The 19,855-nt window shown below is 45.3% G+C and overlaps 1 protein-coding gene across 11 annotated transcripts in view; it reads left to right on the top strand.

Moving 5' to 3' along the window:
- Positions 1-6,583: 6,583 nt before the first annotated feature.
- Positions 6,584-19,855, top strand: part of LOC126191547 (uncharacterized) — a 344,682-nt gene continuing 331,410 nt past the window's right edge. For all 11 annotated transcript variants that reach the window (XM_049906193.1, XM_049932534.1, XM_049932525.1 and 8 more), the window contains exon 1: positions 6,584-6,684. In XM_049906193.1, the coding sequence (XP_049762150.1) occupies positions 6,603-6,684 (82 nt within the window). In that variant the 5' untranslated portion in view covers positions 6,584-6,602. The remainder of the gene's footprint in view (positions 6,685-19,855) is intronic.

Raw genomic sequence — 19,855 nt, 5'->3', positions numbered from 1 at the left:
TAGCACCATCTAGTTTGCCCCTTCAAGCTAGACAAGTTTCGTTCTTTGTAGTTTATTCGTTTGACGCTTATTTCGTGAGATATTTGGCCCGGTTACGATCAATGGACCAACCTGTACACCTCACGATGGGAGAAGCGCCACAGTGTGCAGTGTAATGTCGTATCTAAGTAAATGTGAATGGACTTGTAATGAAAGAATGATAGATACTAAATATGGCAAGGCACATGGTTAATTCCTCATTGAATAGTTCACTCAGTTCGAGTCATCTAAAGCACAGATTACTATAAATAGTTTCTTAAGACTGCACACCAATGAAACAAACGGAGGAATTTTTAAATAAGCCCAGAGCTTTAATATACAATCCAGCAATTTGAAGCGTTATGGCAGTAATGCTTTTCACTATTATGGCCTTATCGAGCATTAGATGCAAGAGATTCACATTCGGATGGTGGAGAAATCGCACATTCTAGTCAGAGTGTTTTATTTAGCCTTCCCTTGGTTTATATATGTGCCCAAATGAAAACTGTCCCTCTACACATCTGACGACTGAAGAAAGCAGGCGAAATCTGGAGATGTCCCTTCGGTAAGATGGTAGTCTATTTATTTTGTAAATATGCGTTGCACAGCAACACACTGTTTTTTATTTGATTTTTTTGCGTGCTTTGCTAGTTATTTCGAGGTCACACTCCGACTAACAAGCAATCATTGCTGCCCTCAGTCAATTCATCAGGCCGCGAAGGATTAAAGTCTATTTGAAAAGTTACGACCTATCGAACCCCCTTCCTCTCCCCCCCCCCCCTCCCCAACAAAAATCTACTTCAAAATTAGTAGTGAATAACTTGATGTATGATGGATGTTACTCTATTCTTTCTGCCTCATTTATCCATCTGCATCGGAACTCTCTGCCTCTGGGGATTTCACTGTCTGTCAGACTGATCACGAATGTTTCCCTCATCTTTTAAGTACGGCGATAAAAAGTTATTTTGTTGCTAATATTGGTTCCAGCTGCTCTCGAATCTTCCAAAAGGTACTAATGACCTCAGCAATGTCGAGGACCTCCTTAACGCTAGTGATCGTCTTGTATCTGACACACAATAGACTGATTTCGAGATCCTTCTTAGAAAATACCGCATAAAATTATGTTTGGCGTAAATATAAATGAACGAGGGGTATTTTGTTTCAAGGTCGGATTGGTAGCGAAATGGAAGCCACAATGAAAGTCAAAATTGTTTTATTTGTAACATTTAGTTGCACCTTCCAGCTACTTATCTATACTGGTGTTCAAAATTAAAGCAACAAACTGCTATTTCCCCGTCCTGTGTCTAATTCACGACATAATCATACAAACTGTCAACAGATGTCGTTACGATCGTGTTCTGTACGGAAAAAGGCATTCTGATCAACGGACAAACACGTCAGCAATGACGTCAGGGCAAGTGGGGTAGTTTTCACAGGGTAATCTCACATCCACAATTGTTGTGCACACAGCGCAGACGGTGCAGTATGGCACAGAGAAGACGCCTACAGACTCTCTGCTGTGGTGGGCCACAGGAAAAATGGAAGCAGTAGAGTCGAAAACTGATGTGGACCGAGGGCTTAATGTGAATCATCCTGTTGTTTCTCGGATGAGGCGACAGTTTATAGAGACCGAAACGGTATCCCGGAGACCAGGACGGGGCCGACTACGTGTGATATCCGAGAGGGTGGACCGTTATTTGGCTGTAAGGGCACGACGGTACCGCCTTAGTGCTGCGCTGCAACTGGCGTCTGACGTCGCAGCATCCCTTGGCCGTGTTGTATCGAGACAAACAGTGTACAGAAGGCTTTGGCAGAGTGGCCTTTATAGTTGCAGACCTGCTATTGGTTTACCTCTGTCGTGTCTTCCCAGAAGGAAACATCTATAGTAGATCCGTCAGCACGCCACCTGAACGACCGAACGGTGGGCCAATTTTCTTTTAACAGATGCGTCCCGGTTTGGTCTAGAGAGTGATTCTCGACAGATTCGCATCTGGAGAGCACGTGGAACATTATTTCGGGACCCAAACATTGTGCAAAGAGACCAATATCGAGGAGGATCCCTATAGGGGTTATGTTGACCACTCGAACACTTCTTCATGAAACTTTATGTTTGAATCAACAAGATTTAACCGCTATCAGGTACCATGAGGAGATCTTGAGACGTCATGCACGTTTGTTGCGAGGTGATGAGGGCCCAGCGGTCGTATTGATGGACGATAATGCATCACGTCAGCTTCCAACAACCACTCTCCAAGACTTGTGAGCAGCTCCGCAGAAAGAATGGGCGTTATTGCCTCAGCTTGATATTGATGACATCATTCACAGCGTGTCCCGCCGTTTTCAGGCCTGTACTGGTGACAGAGGTCGTCACAGCCCATACTGAGCTACAGAGCACATTAACCGATTGCCAGAATGCGTGTGCAAATCCGTTAAGTTGAAAAAACCAAGAACATTTTTGTTTACCGTCATGCACATTGCAGCTGATTACGTTCTGTATTCTTTACATTGTTTCTACTTTACTATGACCTGTTTATACCGTTGTGTTGCACAATAAACACAACCTTGCCAAAATTTCCTTTTGTTGCTTTAATTTTGGACACCAGTGTACGAGGGGCAGTAAAATGAAAACCGAACATCCACCACATCGGGACCATGGAATGGTTCGATTCAAAAGTAATTTATCCTACTGGGAGACGAGACTATCAATTCCTCTTTAGCAGAACGCGGGCAGCCACTGAACGGATCCACAACGGCACCTACTCTTGCATTTCCTCGTCCGACTGAAACCGACGTCCAAGCATATCTTTCTTCAGGTCGCCAAAGTTATCAAAGTTATGAAAATCAAAGGCTGGAAGATCCGAGCTGTACGGAGGATGTTGCAGTGTTTCCCAACCAAATCGCTGAAGCAGTGCGGAGAGAGAGCGTTATCGTGCAACAGGACGATTCCGCCCGACAGCACACCTGGGCGTTTTGACTTTATGGCTCGTTCCAGTTTCTGCATTGTGGTTCCACGTCCGAGGAACTCGACGAGCGCAGGAAGCATCCTGTAGTACGATAATCGGACGAAGGCTACGCTGCAGTGATTTGGTTGGGAAACATTGCAGCATCGTCCGTAAAGTCCGGACCTTTCATCGTGTGATTTTCACATCTTTGGCGATTTGAAGGAAGATATGCATGTACGTCTGTTTCCGTCGGACGAGAAAGTGCAATAGTGGGTGCGGTAGTGGATCCGTGAGCAGCCGATCGCGTTCTACGAAACAGGAATATTGATCGTCTCGTCTCCCTATGGGATAAATGTATTCGTGTGTCGATTCCTTTTGAATGGAACCCTTCCATGGTCGCGCTGTGACAGGTGTTCGGTCCTTATTTGAGTACTCCTTACACACAGTCGCCGATACGTCTTACACATTCGTCGTAGTGTGGTACCACGTTTCCAATAACCTCGTCGCAGCCGCCTGTGCTTTTCCGCCAGTTCTCTATGCTGGTCCGTAGCCCGTCGTCTGAGCCAAAAAGTGTTGTCGTCTTAGTCATCGTTTTATGTGAGCAAAGAGATAAAAATCAAAGGGAAACATGTGCGAGCTGTATAGTGGATGATCAAACTCTTCTCGTCGAATACGCTGTAGGGTCGTCTTTGTTGTAGATGCAATAAGCGGCAGAGCATTGTCATGAAGAAAGACAATGCCTGATTGCAAATTCCTCTTCGCTTGTTGTGAACTGCCCTCCGAAGACGATTTTCTCGAGTCGCCTGTACCACTCACTGAGCAAGATCACCGATGGAGACTCGCTTCCTTCCCTGATCGCCTACACCGTGAACATCTGTACGTTCTGCTTCAAAGCACTTTGCTGTCATTCATGACAGTTACATTGTGTGGGCTGCATGGAAAAGAGGTGGAAACCGACAGCACCTCAGCGTGAAGGAATCGAAAGACAGCACGCACTTTGCACTTGGCGGAAGACTCTATTGTTCTAGAAATTTTTATGTGCTCACTGTGCCCCTATTCGGAAAAGTGCGACGTAACGCGATCAAAAGGGTACTAGAAACACTGCACAACACATTTCCGCAATGTTTCATCGGATTTTTAATTGTGGTTTTCATTTCGCGATCGATCGGAGTTTGAAAAAAACGCTCTCGTATTTATATAGAGTGATTCTTATTAATATATAAAAACCGCTGAAGCTTCGCAGATGACCTGTAATTTAATATTAGACACATCGGGCAGCAAATGTCGGGAAATGTCCTAAAAGTGAATGGCCAATGAAACTTCATGGCAGTTTAAAACCGTGCTTCGGAGCGAGACTCGAACTCGGGACCTTTGCCTTTCGCGGGCAAGGGCTGTACCGCACTAGAGCACATGACGCGATAGGCATAGGTCCCGAGTTCGAGTCTCGGTCCGGCGCTCTGTTTTAATCTGCCAGGAAGTTTCGTATCAGCGCACGCTACGATGCAGAGTGAAAATTTCATTCTGTATGACAATTGTTTAACATGTCACGTCACCAGATTACGTACCTCGCCTCACGTTCAGCGGTTGGGCTTGTCGATCTACCCTCGTTGGCAGGGGGCAGTGCTACACATCGCTCCGCTAGGCTGCTCTGTGTTAGTTCTTGCGTTACCCGATGTGATGCGGCAGGGCTCGCGGTTGTGGTAAAACAACGCTATGATGAATTGGTGTACTTTTAGGAAAACTGAGTAGCCTAGGGGAGAGATATGGAACACTGGCCCGTACCTGCGAAAGTAGGACGACAAGCCCATCCACTGCACGTGCGGCGAGATACGTTATCTGGTGAGGTAATGTGTTCAACATCTGTCATCCACTATTGGGCTACTTCCCGGCATTTTCGGCCCAATGCGTTCTATTTTACTTTACTTGTCTCAACGTCATCTACACTCGGGCCATTAAAATTGCTACACCAAGAAGAAATGCGGATGATAAACGAGTATTCATTGGACAAAAATACTAGAACTGACATCTGATTACATTTTCACGCAGTCTGGGTGCATAGATCCTGCGAAATTAGTATCCAGAATAACCACCTCTGGCCCTAATAACGGCCTTGATACGTCTGGGCATTGAGTCAAACAGTGCTTGGATGTCGTCTACAGGTACAGCTGCCCATGCAGCTTCAGTACGATACCACATCAAGAGTAGTGACTGGCGTGTTGTGAGGAGCCAGTTGCTCGGCCACTATTGACCGGACGTTATCAGTTGGTGAGAGATCTGAAGAATGTGCAGGCCAGGGCAGCAGTCGAACACTTTATGTATCCTGAAAGGCCCGTACAGGACCTGCAATATGCGGTCGTGCATTATCCTGCTGAAATGTAGGGTTTCGCAGGGAGCGAATGAAGGGTAGAGCCACGGGTCGTAACACATCTGAAATGTAACGTCCATGTTCAAAGTGCCATCAATGCGAAAAAGAGGTGACCGAGACGTGTAACGAATGGCACCCCATACCATCACACCGGGTGATACGCCATATGGCGATGACGAATACACGCTTCCAATGTGCGTTCACAGCGATATCGCCAAACACGGATGCGACCATCATGATGCTGTAAGCAGAACCTGTATTCATCCGAAAAAATGACGATTTGCCATTCGTGCACCCAGGTTCGTCGTTGAGTGCACCATCGCAGGCGCTCCTGCCTGTGATGCAACATCAAGGGTAAACGCAGCCATGGTCTCCGAGCTGATAGTCCATGCTGCTGTAAACGTCGTCGAACTGTTCTTGCAGACGGTTGTTGTCTTGCAAACGTCCCCATCTGTTGACTCAGAGATAGAGACGTGGCTGCACGATCCGTTACAGCCATGCGGATAAGACGCCTGTCATCTCGATTGCTAGTGATACGAGGCCGTTGGGATCAAGCACGGCGTTCCGTATTACCCTCCTGAACCCACCGATTCCATGTTCTGCTAACAGTCATTGGATCTCGACCAACGCGAGCAGCAATTCGCGATACGATAAACCGTAATCGCGATAGGCTACAATCCGACCTTTATCAAAGTCGGAAACGTGATGGTACGCATTTCTCCTCCTTACACGAGGCATCACAACAACGTTTCACCAGGCAACGCCGGTCAACTGCTGTTTGTGTATGAGAAATCGGTTGGAAACTTTCCTCATTTCAGCACGTTGTAGGTGTCGCCACCGGCGCCAACCGTGTGTGAATACTCTGAAAAGCTAAGCATCTTCTTCCTGTCGGTTAAATTTCGCGTCTGTAGCTCGTCATCTTTGTGGTGTAGCAATTTTAATGGCCAGTAGTGTATGTCACTTTTGGGGTTTTTGTGACGTGATAATAATTACCCTATATGTGTGCAGTCTGCTTAGACCTGTCGCTCTACACACGTACAACCTCAAGAGCCGAAAATATGAAGTGCTAACCGCAGAATTGCCCGGCTGGTAATGATCCGGCGTCGGCCGCAGTTCCTACACGGCCAGGTGAGAGACGGCGGCCCGTCACGAGGTAGCGGGGAGCCGCCTGCATCCTGGTGCCCTGGTGGGGGGCAGGGCGCGAGCAGCTGAGCGCCGGCGGCCGCGCGCGCCGCCCGCCAGTGAGTGTTGAGTGGTCGCCGACGCCGGTCACCACCATGGCAGCACCCCTCAGCCGCAGCGCCTCCGCCGCAGCCGCCGCCGCCGTCGCCGTCGCCACTCTGCTGGCCGCCCTCACCGGTGAGTGCGCCCGACTCTCTTCTGCTCCGCTCTCCGCCGACTCGCACCGTTCCAGCAGCACGTATCAGACAGAGCGCACCGCCAAAATGTTCTCTATTTTTCTTCGTTTTATCGTCTCCTCAGCTGAAGAATATTGCGGACAGAAAACGAGTTTTGCGCTGCCTTTGTTCGAGATGTCAGTTCACATTCCCGTGAAGTGATGAAGAAAACCACATCAAGCCCTAAGCAATTGTAGAATAATAATACCAATCCCAAAGAAAGCAGTTGTTGACAGATGTGAAAATTACCGAACTATCAGGATAATAAGTCACAGCGGCAAAATACTTATGCGAATTCTTTACAGACGAATGGAAAAACTGGTAGAATCCGACCTCGGGGAAGATCAGTTTGGATTCCGTAGAAATGTTGGAACACGTGAGGCAATACTGACCCTACGACTTATCTTAGAAGAAAGATTAAGGAAAGGCAAACCTACGTTTCTAGCATTTGTAGACTTAGAGAAAGCTTTTGACAATGTTGATTGGAATACTCTCTTTCAAATTCTGAAGGGGGCAGGGGTAAAACACAGGGAGCGAAAGGCTATTTACAATTTGTACAGAAACCAGATGGCAGTTATAAGAGTCGAGGGGCATGAAAGGGAAGCAGTGGTTGGGAACGGAGTGAGACAGGGTTGTAGCCTCTCCCCGATGTTATTCAATCTGTATATTGAGCAAGCAATAAAGGAAACAAAAGAAAAGTTCGGAGTAGGTATTAAAATCCATGGGGAATAAATAAAAACTTTGAGGTTCGCTGATGACATTGTAATTCTGTCAGAGACAGCAAAAGACTTGGAAGAGCAGTTGAACGGAATGGACAATGTCTTGAAAAGAGGGTATAAGGTGAACATCAACCAAATCAAAACGAGGATAATGGAATGTAGTCGAATTAAGTCTGGTGATGCTGAGGGAATTAGATTAGGAAATGAGCGCTTAAAGTAGTAAAGGGGAGCAAAATAACTGATGATGGTCGAGGTAGAGAGGATATAAAATGTAGACTGGCAATGGCAAGGAAAGCGTTTCTGAAGAAGAAAAATTTGTTAACATCGATTATAGATTTAAATGTCAGGAAGTCGTTTCTGAAAGTAATTGTATGGAGTGTAGCCATGTATGGAAGTGAAACGTGGACGATAAATAGTTTAGACAAGAAGAGAATAGAAGCTTTCGAAATGTGGTGCTACAGAAGAATGCTGAAGATTAGATGGGTAGATCACATAACTAATGAGGAGGTACTGAATAGAATTGGGGAGAAGAGGAGCTTGTGGCATAACTTGACTAGAAGAAGGGATCAGTTGGTAGGACATGTTCTCAGACATCGAGGGATCACCAATTTAGTATTGGAGGGCAGCGTGGAGGGTAAAAATCGTAGAGGGAGACCAAGAGATGAATACACTAAGCAGATTCAGAAGGATGTAGGCTGCAGTAGGTACTGGGGGATGAAGAAGCTTGCACAGGATAGAGTAGCATAGGGAGCTGCATCAAACCAGTCTCAGGACTGAAGACCACAACAACAACAACATTGATGTTTCGAAAGAGGGGCTTAGTGAGGAACTGCGGCTATTTGTAACTGCCTTAGCATAGCCCAAAAAGGCAATTTCCAGTACTGTTTGCCTATCTGGTGGTATTACTAAATTAAGATGCCTACACTGTTTGATAAGACCCACACAGTAGCTGCGTAGTTCTCTGAACAACAAATGTGCCGCAGAGATGCTCGACAGACTCCACCTGCTGACACCACAAGGACTGCACCATGCATTACTGATGGGCCTCTCGTAAGCTGTTGAATCTGAACGCAATAGAGCAACGCTTGAATCTGTAATATTACAGAAAACGCTAGGATCACATCGCTTCAGTTAGGCAACTTCTGACATTCGCGTGGGTCCCAAACGTGAATAAAAGAGGAGTGCCTTAGATGATCCTGGTGCACACCTAACGTTGATGATGAATTGCAGCTACAGGTGTACGTACAGCTGCATTTTTTAGTAATAGCTGTGGTGCAAGAAAAGCTCAGTAACGTTAAACTAAAGGCGGATGATTCCTCTCATCCACCAATAAGTCAAATACACGTTATCCAACAGCGATGTTTAAACTTCTTTTCCGGCATTAAAGTATCTAAATACTGCTTGCACGTAAACTTTGCTCAGTAGTTTGATATATGGTCAGCATTCTGCAGAAAACAGGTCTTCTCAAAGGAAACCAAAGCTGTATGCAAAACTACTTCCGTTGTTGGACCTATTAAAAGCTGAAGCTCCGGAATTTAGCAACAGCTTAAAACTGCTACATAACATGAAAGGTCCCTGTATGCTTAGCATTACTCCCAGAGAACAACATCATGTGTTCAGGGAAGAAGAGATGTCACGAAAATTGAGAACACGCTTACTGAAATGGAGAGAAATGTTACATCTTTCAGGGTGAAAATATAATGTGTTCTTCGTATCTTCTGCATGTTTTAAAGAAATATTTTGTTTCGCGCCCTTAGCTGACGCTATCGTAATGTCTATTTGAAAGTTGACAGGAGGGAAAGATGTGTTACCTGTGACGTGAATCATATGTGTGCCGTGCAGTATGATGGAAGCCTTTGTCTGGCTTCAGCGGGCTTCAGCGCTTGTTAAGGTCCTCCGGCCTAGGAACTAGTTGTGACCGAGTAAAGAAATAAAGTACGGCTGTAGGATGAGTTATGTTCTGGGAACTTACGTCGTCTCTTAGTAAGTTATAAAAAAGACATGTTACATTCATTTATAAAACACTATTTCCCGGTAACAGTCTAATATCAAGTACCGAGGTAAAATGGCCAGCCTCTTACTGTTCGGGCGTCTTGGAGATAGTGAGAGATGATATTAATAAACATCACCAGTCTTGAAAAAATTGTAAACTACATACGAGGACTAACTACCATTAAACATATCTTCAGATTGAGATGGATCGATGGTAAAGACGCTGATTCGTTTACGGGCAGAATGGAGGAATAATCCCCGTTCGAACATCAGTGCTTAAGTAAATGACTTCAGATTATCCGCTTCTGGATTCAGTTATAATAGAACCGCTGCTGCTTATCTGTTGGAGTCATAGACCTTAATTTACACCTTAATTCAGTCAGAAGACAACCACGCCCTGTTGATGTTTACAAATCAGATTTAAATTTCCTCGGAGAAATAGTGGCGCCAATTTTGTCGTGGGCTTCATTTTAACAGTCAAATCAGCGAGAATCAAACCTACACTGTTAGTATATTATTACAAATTTCTCATCTGCACTTGTTTTTTTTTCTTCCACTAACAATAACTTTTCTACGAACCAGGGAACGCTAATTTTCACTTGTCCAGTCCGAACTAACTCCATCTGTAACAAACCCACAGTCGATGGAACATCAAATCCTCCTCCTTTCTTTCGTTCGAGTGCCCTGTATGTTGGTCAAATGTCCATTTACAGTCGTCATTCCGTTTATATTTTCTATGAAACTATACAGTTTATTCTTGAAGTATCTGCTGCTAGCATTGCCCACGGGACAAACTAAGGCTCTACTAACCGTAGTCTGTAAAAACAGAGGAGACAACTGTCCTAAATGTATTCTGACCAATCAAGTGCATCAACCGAGAAATTATTGTATATTTTCAGTTTCCATGAATTGGGGACTTCTTTGGCATTTTGTCATTTCTTTAAGTCTTGGAACTTACAATTCGGTACTGATACTTCCTGAAAAGTCACTTTAATGAAGGTAGAGGGGAATATGGGAAAAGGTCTGCCAGCGCGCTGGGGGTTTCCTGTGGGAGGCGGCGTTTAGCGTAATGACCGCGGAACAAAGCGACAGCGACCGCCGCAGAACGGGCCGCGTGAAAGTCCGCTTACTGTTACAGTCCAGCGAGAAACCTCAAGGCGACGCTATTCGGCCGAGAACGTTTCTCTTTCCTTTTACACGATACGTGTGATCAGACTTGCGCCAGCCGTCCTTGCACTGCGGTGACAATGGCTGTGCCCACAGACTGTCACTTTGCAAAATCTCAATGCCGAATAACACTTTTGGGTGCGGGAGGCCGAAGGTTCGTCTCGACTGAGCTGTAGCCAAGGGTGGGGCCGAATTCAGGGTTCAGTTAGAAATTACATAGCGATTTTTTTAAAATATTTCTACTGTAATGAATTTTGTTATGTACGAGATGACGTAAGAATGATCCGGAATCCACATAAACATGTAGTATTTTAGAGCACTAACTAAATCAATCAAATACTTCAGCATTATGAAGCTGCTTGATTAAAACTGTATGTTTGTCCAACCGGCAACCTTGCCTTTCGTGGGCAACGTTTTTACCAACTGAGCTATCCTTAAAGGACTCACGACCGTATGTCACAGCTCCTTTGTTGCCGGAGCGCTATTCCAGTAGAGTTTCTGAGAAATCTTAGAATTACGAGTGACGTACAGAATTCAAGCTGTAATACTGGGTCGTAGATAACATGTGGATAGCTCAGTTGATAACAGCATGGCCCGCGACGGGCAAAGCTCCGTGTTCGAGTTGTAATCTGGCACACACTTGTAATCAGTTAAGAAGTTTCAGAACAGCGCAGTCTCCGCTGCAGGGTGAACGTTCCATCTGGCTCCTGCATCGAGCTCTGGAAGGCGTGTGTGTGTGTGTGTGTGTGTGTGTGTGTGTGTGTGTGTGTGTATGTGTGTGGAAAAAGGTTTCATTCTGCCAGACGAATGAGGTCAGCACAATATAACCCGTTTGTTTGACTTTATTGCAAGGAAAAACTGTGTCTGCACGTGCTATAAGCTGCAGTTCAGAATCATTCACATGGGTATTGACTCTCTGCAGTAGGGGTTCCGAATGCAGTGCGAAATGCTTAGTAATGGTATATCTCCAGTAACAATAACGAGAAAAGGTATTATCAACGTCGATCGTCAATTGCTTAATTTATTAGTTCTTTCGCTGTCTCGTATAGTACGTAATTTCAAGAAACTGTTCATTACTCTCTGCATGAGCTAATGGTGCACAAAAAGTGTTCAAAGTGCCCGTCTTACCTACAAAGACAGGTTTCACCTCGCCGTCACAGTGGATTGTGAACAACGTCCGTACATCTGGTAAGGTGCCCACTGTTCCACATCTTTCTACACTTCATCCAGTAATAGATAGTCTACTACATTTCCATGTCGCCACACAGAAAAAAGTCTATGGGGCTTAGGGTATGTGACACTGGTTCACATCTTCCAGTGTATTAGGAGTCCCCAGCCACACGCAGTGAAATGTACGGGAGCGCAATCGTGCAACTACACATCCCTCAATGTGCTGGAAGTGTTAAGCCATAGTGGTGACTGTAAAATATGAGCTTGTAGGAAGAAAAGATATACGCGGGTGAATGAAATGTTAGTCATAAATGACGGTCGTTACTCGGAAAGCGTTTTTACCGTAAAACGTAGTTTTGTTGAGCGTGACCAATTGGAACGCGACTTAGCAGCGTCGAGCTGTAATTTAGGCTATTCTGCAAACTGGCTCCACAGAGAATTGAACATATCTCGTCTCTACAAGGCTTTACAGCAATACCACTACAAGTCTTCGCTCAGGCCGTGACGGGCAAGCCATTGCTGACCCGTCGGAAAACACGTCTGCCTTATGGTGCCATGTGAGTGCCGTGTGGAGGAACAACGGGCCAGCACATAGCTCTCCCACACATTGTCAACTTTCGTGGCCTTTCAGCCGCAGCTTTTCGTTGAAGTATCTCCTAAAGTGGTCTCGCGAAGCTCAGTGCACTCCGTTTGTCATCTCACCAAGGAAATATCCCTGACACTAGCGCTAACTGAACTTGAGTTCTCCGCATGGCAGTCAGGTGCGTTGACCACTCGTTTACGGAAGCGGACACCACAGTACTCCGTGCGGATTCAGTTTGTCAGCATTTCCTTACTTAGCATTAAGCCGGGTTTTCCTAGAAGCAGGAATATGCGCTACACGAATACGATAGGGCATTTTGAGTTGGAGTGGTCGCAAATCTTAACTGCATTACGCATTTACACTACTGGCCGTAAAAATTGCTACACCAAGAAGAAATGCAGATGATAAACGGGTATTCATTGGACAAATATATTATACTAGAACTGACATGTGATTACATTTTCACGCAATCTGCGTGCATAGATCCTGAGAAATCAGTACCCAGAACAACCAACTCTGGCCGTAATAACGGCCTTGATACGCCTGGGCATTGAGTCAAACAGAGCTTGGATGGCGTATACAGGTACAGCTGCCCAAGCAGCTTCAACACGATACCACAGTTCATCAAGAGTAGTGACTGGAGTATTGTGACGAGCCAGTTGCTCGGCCACCAGTGACCAGACGTTTTCATTTGGTGAGAGATCTGCAGAATCTGCTGGCCAGAGCAGCAGTCGAACATTTCCTGTATCCAGAAAGGCTCGTACAGGAATGGCAACATGCGGTCGTGCGTTATCCTGCTGAAATGTAGGGTTCCGCAGGGATCGAATGAAGGGTAGAGCCACGGGCCGTAACACATCTGAAATGTAACGTCCACTGTTCAAAGTGCCGTCAGTGCGAACAAGAGGTGACCGAGACGTGTAACCAATGGCAACCCATACCATCACGCCTGGTGATACGCCATTATGGCGATGACGAATACACGCTTCCAATGTGCGTTCGCCGCGATGTCGACAAACACGGATGCGACCATCATGATGCTGTAAACAAAACCTGGATTCATCCGAAAAAATGACGTTTTGCTATTCGTGCACCCAGGTTCGTCGTTGAGTACACCATCGCAGGCGCCCCTGTCAGTGATGCAGCGTCAAGGGTCACCGCAGCCATGGTCTCCGAGATGATAGTCCATGCTGCTGTAAACTTCGTCGAACTGTTCGTGCAGGGGGTTGGTGTCTTGCAAACGTCCCCATCTGTTGACTCAAGGATCGAGACGTGGCTGCACGTTACAGCCATGAGGATAAGATACCTGTCATCTCGATTGCTAGTGATACGAGGCCGTTGGGATCCAGCACGGCGTTCCGTATTACCCTCCTGAACCCATCGATTCCATATTCTGCTAACAGTCATTGGATCTCGACCAACGCGAGCAGCAATGTCGCGATACGATAAACTGCAATCGCGATAGGCTACAATCCGACCTTTATCAAAGTCGGAAACGTGATGGTACGCATTTCTCCTCCTTACACGAGGCATCACAACAACGTTTCACCAGGCAACGCCGGTCAACTGCTGTTTGTGTATGAGAAATCGGTTGGAAACTTTCCTCATGTCAGCACGTTGTAGGTGTCGCCACCAGCGCCAACCTTGTGTGAATGTTCTGAAAAGCTAAGCATTTGCATATCACAGTATCTTCTTCCTGTCGGTTAAATTTCGCGTCTTAGCACGTCATCTTCGTAGTGTAGCAATTTTAATGGCCAGTAGTGGATGTTTTCCCGGAAAATCAAGCCGCTAGAGCATTAACTATTAGTCCATGTGTGCTGTCTGGAAAGAGTGCTCAAAGAAAGTGTTTTTACTTTAACAAAAGTGCTAATGTATTGTACAGTACTGATGCATCACACGGGAGAAAGAGAGGAAAACTCCTCGAATTGCTGATTGCGATGCAAATAATGTGTCATGAAGAAGAGCATTATTTGCACCAGACATATGCGAAACGCAGAACATAGCTTTATATTTTTATCTCCTAGGCAACGAATCGCACTTGTAGCTTCTTAGCATACTTTGTAGCCATTTTTCACACGACCTTTACCGGACTTGCAACAACTGCTTTACTAGAACTCAGTGTACAAAGCATTAGACTCGGCTAGACCAGTTGGCCTATCTCGCCCGACGGAAAACGCTGGCGCACTACGCACTGCGTTCTGTCATTGCTTTGTCACTGTGGATGGGACGACGCGCTACGCCGGGCGCGTTACTTACTAGGCGGCGCCCACAGAAAACCCGGTCTCAGAGTGGGCGGGCTCCGCGAGACAGGTTGGCCGCCTCGCGCAGTGAGGAGCGCGCCTCGAGCCTCAGCATCTGCCCGGAGCCGTCACACTCTCGCGCGTTTGCACGGCGCGTCCGCCGATGCGACTCGCTCTCACTGCGCGACTGCAGCTTCCCCAAACACCTGTACCGTGTCTGACTCATCTCCAAGCGGCTCGGTTCGCAACCCGCGTGTTGCTCGGGATACTACTGCAATTCTTCGTGTTCATCTGCATCTACGTCTACATTTATACTCCGCAAGCCACCAAACGGTGTGTGGCGGAGGGCACTTTATGTGCCACTGTCATTTCCTCCCTTTCCTGTTCCAGTCGCGTATGGTTCGCGGGAAGAACGACTGCCGGAAAGCCTGCGTGCGCGCTCCTATCTGTCTAATTTTACATTCGTGATCTCCTCGGGAGGTACAAGTAGGGGGAAGCAATATATTCGATACCTCATCCAGAAACGCACCCTCTCGAAACGTGGACAGCAAGCTACACCGCGATGCAGAGCGCCTCTCTTGCAGTGTCTGCCACTTGAGTTTGCTAAAAATCTCCGTAACGCTATCACGCTTACAAATAACCCTGTGACGAAACACGCCGCTCTTCTTTGGATCTTCTCTATCTCCTCTGTCAACCCGACCTGGTACGGATCCCACACTGATCAGTAATACTCAAGTATAGATCGAACGAGTGTTTTGTAAGCCACCTCCTTTGTCGATGGACTACATTTTCTAAGGACTCTCCCAATGAATCTCAACCTGGCACCCGCCTTACCAACAATTAATTTTACGTATGTTCAAACAGCTGGAGCTGTCATTGGTCGATCAGGGTCACAAAATTACAAAGGCTAGTCGAAGAATAAGTTCCGATTGGTCGCGAAATGGAAACCACTGTAAAAATCCGATGAAGTTTTGCGCAGATGTATTGCGTAGTGTATCTAGTATGCCCGTCGAACGCGCCACGGTGCTTTTTTCAGTTTTGAGTGCACGTGAACACGTAAAGATGCCTAGAAAATAGTGTCCCCTGCCAAGTATGAGGCCCTGGTGAGAGATTTTCCCTGACGTCGTGCAGCCCACGTAACATAACTGTCATGCGTTTCGTTCCTCATGCCAATTCTCGGTCGCACTCTGTAGGAAAAATGTAGAGGCCCCTGCAGCTTCTCCGGTGGGAAGTTTTGGATCACCCACAACACAGCCCGTAACTATCTCGTCCTGAGCTTTATCTCTGCTCACATGAACCGCTGGCTATGAAGACAACATTTTCGCACAGACAACGAGCTGTAGACGAGTTTATAGAATTGGCGGAAAGCACAGGCATGTACCTTTTATGACGAGGGTATTGGAAAGTTGGTACAACGGTACGACAAACGACTAAGTCGGAGCGGCGACTATGTAGAGAAGTAGCTTTAAGCTGTAGTTTACAATTGCAAATAAAAAAAATTTTTATTTTCACAATGGTTTCCATTTCGCGACCATTCGGAACTTATTTTCCGAATCGGCATCCAAGCTCTAAAACAGATCTCAGTGTCTGTGGTATGAACTTGACATCTATAGCCAACTAATAAAGATATTCAGAGGTAACGCAATTTACACGCAAAAGATAATTTGTACATCATAACGACCCTTAGTGGTCCTTTAAATTGTCCCGTCACGAACCGTATCGTGACTAGGATTACTCACACTGACAACACAGGGTATTTATTTTCACTTGAAATACAATCAGGGTGCATCACAGCGGAAGAAACTACTGCACAGATACAACTAACACGAGACGCCTTTGACTGTTGCATTGGTGTCACTTACAACGCCTCAGTATACCTCATTTACTTAAGTGCACGTTGAGTGTTGTATCCGTGGTTACCTCCTTGTTTTCGTAAGACAACTTCCCTACAGCTGCAGTTGAGTAATACGAGCGACAGTCGATGATAACCTCTGGTCACTGATCTGATTTTTCCGCATTTTTATTAATCATTCCATCAAATTCTCCCTAATGATTCTCTGCGAAAAATGCTATCTACTTTTCTATTTCTTATTAATCAATGTTATTGTTATAAAAGCCGCGCGGGATTAGCCGAGCGGTCTAAGGCGCTGTAGTTATGGACTGTGCGGCTGGTCCCGGCGGAGGTTCGAGTCCTCCTTCGCCCATGGGTGTGTGTGTTTGTCCTTAGGATAATTTAGGTTAAGCAGTGTGTAAGCTTAGGGACTGATGACCTTAGCAGTTAAGTCCCATAAGATTTCACACACATTTGAAAATTTTGTTGTTATAAAAATGTAACCTGTAGATTGATATGAACATCACACGGTGCCTTATTCCCCTGTCTTTCTCCCTCCCGAGAAAAATGCGCACATAACCAAATACTGGGGAAATTCTGTTTAGTTTTAGGGCCGATAGTATATAAGGCGCTGAATCTTGCTGTCTCTGTTGTACCCACTCATTTCACCCTCTTATTTTCAGTTGTCTACCCCTTGATTTACATCTTTTTTAACGTTGAGAACTTCTCTGGGGTTCAGATTTATTGGTACGAACAGAAAATTAAGTCGCCTACAGGTGAGGACGATGTGTAATCGAGGAGCTGGGCACGTGGAGTGTATTGCTGCATGCAAGTGGGAGTGCAAAGTGAGACGTAAATAATCGTCCTGTTTGTCCAAATTAGTCATTCGTCCATCTAATCTACAATCTAGGGACGTGAGACACCACTATTTCTTTTTCATTTTATAAGTATTGGTTCTTTGAGGAGAACTATCGTACCACACGATACAGAGATATAGCGAAGTGCTGAGCGCTATTCACAAGGGAATTCAAAACGATTTAGAAAAGATATCTGATTGGTGCGGAAATTGGCAGTTGAACCTAAATAACGAAAAGTGTGAGGTCATCCTCATGAGTGCTAAAAGGAATCCATCGAACATCGATTACACGATAAGTCAGTCTAATCTAAAAGCCGTAAATTCAACTGAATACCTAGGTGTTACAATTACTAACAACTTAAATTGGAAGGAACACATAGAAAATGTTGTGGGGATGTCTAAGCAAGCGTTTTATTGGTAGAACACTTAGAAAATGTAACAGTGCTACTAAGGAGACTGCCCTACACTACGCTTGTCCGCCCTCTTTTAGAATACTGCTGCGCGGTGTGGGATCCTTACCAGATAGGACTGACGGAGTACATCGAAAAAGTTCAAAAAGAGCAGCACGTTTTGTATTATCGCGAAATATTGGAGAGAGTGTCACTGAAACGATACAGGTTTTGGCTGTACATCATTAAAAGACGAGTTTTTCGCTGCGACGGAATCTGCTCACGAAATTCCAATCACCAACTTTCTCCAGAATACGAAAGTATTTTGTTGACACCAACCTACATAGGGAGAAACAACACCACGATAAAATAAGGGAAATCAGAGCTCGTACGGAAAGATACAGGTGTTCATTCTTTCCGCGAGCTACACGAGATTGGTATAATACAGAATTGTGAAGGTGGTTCGATGAGCCCTCTGCCAGGCACTTAAATGTGATTTGTATAGTATCCATGTAGATGTAGATGTAGAAGCTGGATCGTCTGCAGACCTGTGCAGTGATCAGCGATAGCTCTTAGCACGCATTCTTTCTATTTTCAAAGAATTCTCTTCCGTATCTTCGAAGCTGTGGACCGTGTTCTAAAAGCAGAGCGTATCTCGACATTGATTTATTCTAAATAAAAATATGGCATTTCAGTCTTTGATCGCTATTTTTTATTTTCAATGACCGGTTTCACGCTAGCTGCCCATCTTCAGATCATATATTGCAGTTACACAGTAACTTGTCAGTACAGAACTATCGGTTCACTGTCATAACTGTTAAAGAACGATCGCAGAAATCCTATTAAGATAATCATGTCTAGTTTTGATTGATTTATTCTATTGTGATCTACTGCTGTCATATACGTTTAACTTACAAGTATTCTTAAGCTATGTAGGTACTTTAAAGTATTTGAATTCTCGCTAAAATTCAATGCTTCATTTACCGACCATTCATAGAGCACTGAACATCTGCATCAAACACTATAGCATAATGAATAGTAATTCTATTTCTGTAGACTGTTAATTGCTAAGTTCGGAAAATCACAGCTGTTGGCCACCCACCAGATAATACGAACTAAGAACTAAACAATGTCAGTTTCTGTTACTCTTCAAAGCCTAACTTCAACTGTAGTGAATCGACCGGCATCACCAGTGTAATTTACAGGTACAGGTTGTACTTACGATTCTATGATAAATACGGCATAGGAACTAAAGACTAGGGTTTGATATTTAGCTGCAGAGAAGGTAATTAGAGACGGAGTATAGGCTCGGATTTGGCTGCAAATCGGAAAGACCTTTCTCAAAGAAATAATCCCAGCATTCTCCTGAAGCAGTTTAGGGCAACAACACAAATCTTAAATCCCGATGGCAGGACTGCAATTTGCATGTCTCTTCTGCTGAAAGCAAATCCAGTGTCTAAATCATTTTGGAATTTCGATCGATGTGTGGGATAGTAACACCGTGCCGGAAACTGACTTGCAAACAAGTCTACAAGAATTCAGAAAACGGTCTAAAAACATTAGCTTACTTGAGACCGGTCATCTTGGAACAGTATAAACTGCCATATGATATGGATCAGTTCCAGGTAGAATAGAGATGTATGAACACGTTTGGCTGAATCTCTCACTGCTATTGCAGGGGAAGACTATGAGGGCGTCCAAGCTGCACATTCCTGTGCAGGCGTGGTACCGTGAGGAGGCTGTACGTGTGGTCATAGGAGCAACGGATGCCGGAACCCGCGGGAGTCTTTTGCAACAGAGAATAGTAGTGGCAGAGAGAGAGCAGCGGCGGGAAGCGTGTGCGTCCAGTAGTCTAGGAGTCCGCCCTGCACGAAAGTGAAACCTGCTCTGCCAGCGGGCTTCCCGTCGTGAGAAACAGGAGTCAGTGACTCTGCAGAGCTGACACAATGTCACGTGAAAAGGAGTAAACAGAACGATAAAAAGGCCTGCTGTGCTTTTTGTAAACCGCCTGTTAGAAACAAGTTTGCCAGTTTTGACTTGTGGCAGGAGACATGGAATTTAAATGCGAAAACCGTTTTTGAAACACCTGAGCATTGTTTAAGGAGACATGGAAAGATGCATGGTGTTAACTATTAGGAGATACTGGAAGAGTAATAAACATATGAGCGAGTAGACTGTAATGGCAGACA

This window comes from Schistocerca cancellata, chromosome 1 (genome assembly GCF_023864275.1).
Source record: "Schistocerca cancellata isolate TAMUIC-IGC-003103 chromosome 1, iqSchCanc2.1, whole genome shotgun sequence".
NCBI classification, from domain to species: Eukaryota; Metazoa; Arthropoda; class Insecta; order Orthoptera; family Acrididae; genus Schistocerca; species Schistocerca cancellata.
Note: the sequence above shows the minus strand (reverse complement) of the source record. Positions and strands in the feature narration are given on the sequence as shown.